General features: G+C 51.6%; 1 protein-coding gene across 1 annotated transcript in view; it reads right to left on the bottom strand.

Moving 5' to 3' along the window:
* PLOD1 (procollagen-lysine,2-oxoglutarate 5-dioxygenase 1) overlaps positions 1–6,645 on the bottom strand; it is a 30,229-nt gene that overhangs the window by 13,358 nt on the left and 10,226 nt on the right. Inside the window, exons 3-6 of the mRNA XM_023515147.1 lie at positions 6,119–6,252; positions 5,518–5,681; positions 4,018–4,130; positions 574–637 (exon numbers count right to left, since the gene is read on the bottom strand). Of these exons, the coding sequence (XP_023370915.1) occupies positions 574–637; positions 4,018–4,130; positions 5,518–5,681; positions 6,119–6,252 (475 nt within the window). The remainder of the gene's footprint in view (positions 1–573; positions 638–4,017; positions 4,131–5,517; positions 5,682–6,118; positions 6,253–6,645) is intronic.

Here is a 6,645-nt window from a genome sequence, read left to right as displayed (position 1 = left end):
AAAAAAAAAAAAAAAAGATAAGAAAATTGAGCCCCCACCCCACACCTTGAAAGGGCAGGAGTGACTTGCTTAAGGACCCCCAGGAAGCCCTGTGGCAAACCAACATCATCACCAGCTACGGACATACAGTGAGGCCTGGGGTGTTTGTGGCTTTGAGGGCCAACTGGCCTTCCTACCTCCGGAGTTGCCTGTCAGTTCCCAGCTAGCTCAGTCCCCACTCCTAGCCCAGGAATCCTTCACCTGGAAGTGGGAGGGCCAGGGAAGGAGGAGAAGGGGGCCCATCTGTGAGGACCCAGCGTGCAGGGCAGGGGGTCTGGTATATGCGGTGTGCACCACCCAGACCCTCCCAGGCTGAAGTGCTCCCTGTCTCCCCACCCCTGGAGAGACACAGCACTGCCCCAGGACATCCAGGTGGTCCCGGGAACCAGGATATGAGGCCAGCAACCTCCTAGCTCAATGGCTACAGAGGAACCAGCCCAGTTCTCTTTCTTGGGTTCCAATCCTGCCTGGAATCCATATCTCCTTCCTACCACCCCTCTCAAAATCCCACCCCTCCTGGTGGAGATTGCTCACCCAAGGCTCCATCCAAGTTCTGGAAGATACGGCAGCGGTGGTCCAGGGTGATATTGATCTGCTCCTGCAGGAAGAAGAACACCAGGTTGCAGCAGGGACAGGCCCAGGCAGAAGACGGAGCTCCATCACGCTCAGGGAGGAGCCGGTCACCGCACCTCTGCCCCTCATTTCATGCCTGTACTGCCTTGTCACAACAGGACACTTCAGCCTGGAGCCCTGAAAAAGCCAGCCAGGAGCCCCTGGGACCTATGGGTCTAGTGGATCTATTTACAGGGAACCAAGCTCAGAACTGGAAGGAATATAAGAAACAAGCTAGTTCAACTACAAAGGCGAAAACCATGATGGTAACAAACACTTAGCAGCACTTTACTACAGGCCCTTTCTAGTCCAAGTGTGCTGTGTGCATTCATCAATTTCATCTCTGTGAAGTCCCTATGAGAAAGTACTCTCATTACTTTATTGTATTTTATAAGTGGTGGGGGGAGCAAGGCACAGAGAAGTTAGGTAACCTGCCCAGTACTTGTCCAGTGTCACACAGCTAATAAGTACTCAGCTGAGCTGGGGTTGGCACCCAGGCAGCCTGGCCCTGAAGTCCTTATTCTGTACTTTTTTTTCTTTTTTTTGGAGACAGAGTTTTACTTTGTTACCCTCGATAGAGTGCTGTGGTGTCATAGCAACCTCAAACTCTTGGGCTCAAGCAAGTTTCTTGCCTCAGCCTCCAGAGTAGCTGGGACTACAGGTGCCCACCACAATGCCCAAACCTGGCCCTTAAAGTCATTCTTCTTTTTTTTTTTTTTTTTTGAGATAGAGCCTTAAGCTGTCCCCCTGGGTAGAGTGCCATAGCATCACAGCTCACAACAACCTCTAACTCCTGGGCTCACGCAAGTCTTCTGTCTCCACCTCCCAAGTAGCTAGGACCACAGGCGCCTGCCACAACGCCTGGCTATTTTTTGGTTGCAGCTGTCATTGTTGTTTGGCGGGCTGGGCTGGATTCGAATCTGCCTCCTTAGGTGTCTGTGGCTGGTGCCTTAGCCGCTTGAGCCACAGGGGCCGAGCCGAAGTCATTATTCTTAACCACAGGACAATGTTGCATCTTTAAGATTCAACTGTGTCTGGCCAGGTTTGGTGGCTCATGCCTGTAATCCCAGCACTTGGGAAGCTGAGATGTGTGGACTGCCTGAGCTCACGGGTTCAAGACCAGTCTGAGCCAGAGCAAGACCCTGTCTCTTAAAAAAAAAAAAAAAGACAGGCATTGTGCCAGGCACCTTTAGTTCCAGCTACTTGGGAGGCTGAGGCAAGAGGATCACTTGAACCCAAAAGGTTGAGGTTGCTGTGAGTTAAAACGCCACGGCACTGTACCAAGGGTGACCAAGTGAGACTGTCTCAAAAAATAAAAATAAAAATACAGCCAGGCGTTGTGGCGGGCTCCTGTAATCCAGCTACTCCAGAGGCTAAGACAAGAGAATCGCCTAAGCCCAAGAGCTGGAGGTTTCTGTGAGCTGTAATGCCACAGCACTCTACGGAAGGTGACAAAGTGAGACTCTGTCTCTAAAAAATAATAATAATAAATAAATAAAATAAAAATAAAAAATAAGGCTCGGCGCTTGTAGCTCAGAGGCTAGAGCGCCAGCCACATACACCAGAGCTGGCGGGTTTGAATGCAGCCTGGGCCTGCCAAACAACAATGACAACCACAACCAAAAACTAGCTGGGCATTGTGGCGGGCACCTATAGTCCCAACTACTTAGGAGGCTGAGGCAAGAGAATTGCTTAAGCCCAAGAGTTTGAGGTTCCTGTGAGCTATGACACCATGGCACTCTACCAAGGGTGACAAAGTGAGACTCAGTCTCAAATAAATAAATAAATAAATAAAATAAAAATAAGACTCCACTGTGTGCACTGGGAGCAGTGGCTCATGCTTGTAATCTTAGCACTTTGGGAGGCTAAGGTGGGTGGGTTGCTAGAGTTCATGAGTTTGAGACCAACCTGAGCAAAAGCAAGACCCTGTCTCTACTAAAAATAGAAAAACTGGGGCAAGAGGATCCTTTGAGCCCGAGTTGGAGGTTGCTGTGAGCTATGATGCCACGGCACTCTACCCAGGGCGACAGTTTGTGACTCTGTCTCAAAAAAAATACTCAACTGTGTCTCATGGAGCTCTAGGACAGGGTGAGTGGTACTCCAGGATTAGCCCCCAGGCCATACAGGGCAGGTCCACTTTCACATTTTAGACCCTGGGCTACTGTGAATGACAGCCCTGGAGGCAGAAGAGAAGGAGGAAGAAGAACTGAGTTAACAAAAAGATTAAGTTTCGGGTGGCACCTGTGGCTCAGTGGGTAGGGCGCCAGCCCCATATACCAAGGGTGGTGGGTTCAAACCCGGCCCCAGCCAAACTACAAAAAAAAAAAATAGCCAAGCATCTTTGTGGGTGCCTGTAGTCCCAGCTACTTGGGAAACTGAGGCAAGAGAATTGCCTAAGCCCAAGAGCTGGAGGTTGCTGTGAGCTATGACACCATGGCACTCTACTGAGGGCAACAAAGTAAGACTGTCTCTAAAAACAAACAAACAAACAAACAAAAAGATCAAGTTGATAGTTTCCACTGCATAAATCTTGCTGCCTCATTTTATGACTAATAAAAGCCAGAGGCCCAAAGAAGGGAAGTAACTTACCTAAGGTCACACAACACAAAGATTGAGGGTAGGGGAGTAAGCAGGGCAGAATCCAAGAATCCTGATCTGTAAGGGCTCCCTGAGTCTCCTGTCTGGCCGGTCTGGGACTGCCCTGGTTCTGCCTCATGACAGGCTTGGCTGACTGGCTTCTTGGTGTCCAGGTCCAGCCAAATTCTCAACAGCACCTCCCCACCCCAGGCAGGATGAAAGAGGGCCAGCTCAGCCTGTCGACTCCTGCCTGATGTGAGACTGTACAACCCTCACCTCCCCGACTAGAATGAGAGTCCACAGAGGCAGAGGCCCCCACTGGCTTGTTCACTGCAACATCCCCCCATACCTGACATCATATCTCGCATACATTAGACCCTCAATAAATAGCTGCTGAATGAATGAATGAATCGATGAATGAATGGGAACTGTGGGAGGCGGGGCCTTTGAGAAGTGATAAGGTCGTGAGGGTGGAGGCTTGGTGATTGGGATTAGTGACTTGTCAAAGGGGCCCCAGGGAGCTCCCCAGCCACTTTTAGAGAGGACAGTCAGAGTCTCTGAACCAGGAAGAAGGCTCTGACCAGAACCTGAGCATACGGGCCCCCAGATCTCAGACTTCCAGCCTCCGGAACTGCGGGGAATGAGTGACTTCTGTTTCTAGGCTCCCTAGTAGTTTGTCAGAGCACCCCAAATGGGTTCAAGCCAGTGGGACTGTCCCCATGCAGCCTAGCTGGCAGGATCCACAGTCAGGATCTCCCACCCTCTCCAGGTCTGCCTGCTGCCTCTTACCCTCTTCTCTGGATCCAAAAAGATCTTGGTGTAAAAGAGCTGATCGCTGTCGCTGTCGTGGCCCTCCCACTCGGCCACCAGTTTGCTGAGGCTGGGAGCATAACCAATGAAGCCTGGGGATTGGTGGACGGGGACACCAGGACAGACATTTAGTTTCCTGCCTCTAAGCCAGAGTCCTCTTCCCACCCTCTCTTGTCATCTACCTCTCATTCCCTTACCCACAAACCCTGCCTCCTCCCAGAAGTCCTCCTGGATTAATGGGTGTGCCTGCAGTCTGGGAACAGGCCTGCCAGTTAATACCATGCACGGATATGCTCCCACATACCCCACAGAGAAAGACCAATGGTGGATACTAAACTGCTTGGTGCCAGCCAGATGCAGTGGTGCATGCCTATAATCCTAGCACTCTTGGAGGCTGAGCTCTGAGACTGCCTGAGCTCGGGAGACTAGCCTGAGCAAGAGCAAGACCCCATCTCTAAAAAAACAGTCGAGCATTGTGGCAGGTGCCTGTAGTCCCAGCTACTCGGGAGGCTGAGACAAGAGGATTGCTTGAGCCCAAGCCCAAGAGTTGGAGGTTGCTGTGAGCTATGACGCCATGGCATTCTACTGAAGGTGACTTAGTAAAACTTTGTCTCAATAATAAAAAAAAAAAAAAAAAAAAGAAAGGAAAAAATGAAAAAATTAGGTTGGCATGGTGGCGCATGCCTGTAATCTCAGCACTTTGGGAGGCCAAGGTATGAGGATGATTTGAGGCCAGAAGTTCAAGACCAGCCTGGGCAATACAGTGAGACTCCATCTTTCTTTTTTTTGAGACAGAGCCTCAAGCTGTTGCCCTGGGTAGAATGCTGTGGCATCACAGCTCACAGGAACCTTCAACTCCTGGGCTCAAGCGATTCTCCTGCCTCAGCCTCCCAAGTAGCTGGGACTACAGGTGCCTGCCACAACGCCCAGCTATTTTTTTGTTGCAGCCATCGTTTTTTGGTGGGCCTGGGCTGGATTCGAACCCACCAGCTCAGGTGTATGTGGCTGGCGCCTTAGCCACTTGAGCCATAGGCACTAAGCCGAGACTCCATCTTTACAAAAATAGAACACATTAGCTGGGCACGGTGGCATACCTTGGGAGGTTGAAGCAGGAAGATGGCTTAAGCCCAGGAGTTTGAGGCTGCAGTAAGCTGTGACTGTGCCACTGCACTCCAGCCTGGGGGGCAGAGAAAGACCCTGCCTCAAAAAAAAAAAAAAAAAAAAAAGAAGCAGCAGTAGGAATGTGACTTGAGATGAACAGGAGACCAGAGAGGGCAAGGGACTCCTGGCTTCCCATGTGCGGGCAGTGGCTGCTTCATGAGATGAGGAAGATTGCACGAAGAGCAGGTTTGTGGCTGAAAACCCAGGAGCCCTGCTCAGGACATTCTGCACTGGAGACCTGTGAGGCACCCATGTGACTGTCAGGGGTAGGGGGTCCTCATGAAGGCAGTAGATGGGTCCTGCTGATGGGCCTCTTACCTCCAGACCCCAGGAACCTCTTGCCATCGGACACCACCGGATACTTGACCTCCAGCCTGCGATCTGGGTAGATGAGCTCCTCGGCCGAGAAGACCACCTGGCTCCTGGCCTGCCGGAACTTCTTCAGGAGCTCCCGGGGGCCTGATGCAAACAGCACGTCGTAGCTGTGGCCAGAACAAGGGGAAGAAGGGGCAGGGCAGAGGTGAGCAGGACCCCGGGGAGGGCACAGGAAGGAGGGACTGGGGTCATACTCTCAAGTCCCCCTCCTCCCATGCCAGCCCTGGGCTCCTATCTGGGAAATGGGTCTGCCCCACTAGCCCTACCTGCCATGTGTCCACTCCACCCTGGGCAGAAATGGTCCCCATAACCAACATTCTCCTCACACTCAAAGCATCATTTGCCACTCCCTTCCATCTTTTCACCAAGACTGGGAATGCGCTATAACAGAGGGTCTCATCCTGAGGTTCACAGACCCCCTAAGACTGGAGGCAACCTTAGCTGGAGTGACCTCCACCCCCATGTTCTGTGCGGGCCTTCCTTTAGAATATTCTTCTATCTCTCTGTTGGGGGACCCAGGCCAGGAAGCCCCCAGCCCACCTACCTGTCGGTGAAGAGAATGACCAGGTCCTCCTTGTCTGCGTGCTTCTCCAGAGCTTTCTTCAGCAGCCGGACCTTCTGCCCTCCACCTGCTGATATCCCCTTCTCCACCTTCCAGTCCTCTCCCAGGCCAAGTGCCTGAAGAGAAAGGCCCCTTAACATTGGCTTTTGGTGAAGCATTATTTTTTCAGTCTAATTTTTATCTCCAGTTATTTCCTTCTGCTTATCCAGCACCTCTGACCCTCCCCATGGAGAATCATCTCTACCCACATGAGGACCTGGCTCCTGGTAGTCATATGACCACACATGGCCAAGCAGAACAGCCCATCCCTCCTGCCCCTCCCACAGCTAGAGATTTGAGTGCATGACCCAAGCATGGCCTCTCGGAGCCTTCCCTGAGACTATTTTGTTCAAATTTTTTTTTTTTTTTTTTTTTTTTTTTTTTTTTCAGAAAGAGGCCCCCCCGGTTCCCCCGGGGTGGAGTCACTGCTCACAGCAGCCTTGTTTTTGGAAATGACTCCAACATGGGAG

Source organism: Otolemur garnettii, unplaced genomic scaffold (genome assembly GCF_000181295.1).
Source record: "Otolemur garnettii isolate 467f Iridium unplaced genomic scaffold, OtoGar3 scaffold00067, whole genome shotgun sequence".
NCBI lineage: Eukaryota > Metazoa > Chordata > Mammalia > Primates > Galagidae > Otolemur > Otolemur garnettii.
The sequence above is the reverse complement of the archived record's forward strand: the minus strand, read 5'-3'. Positions and strand labels throughout refer to the sequence as shown.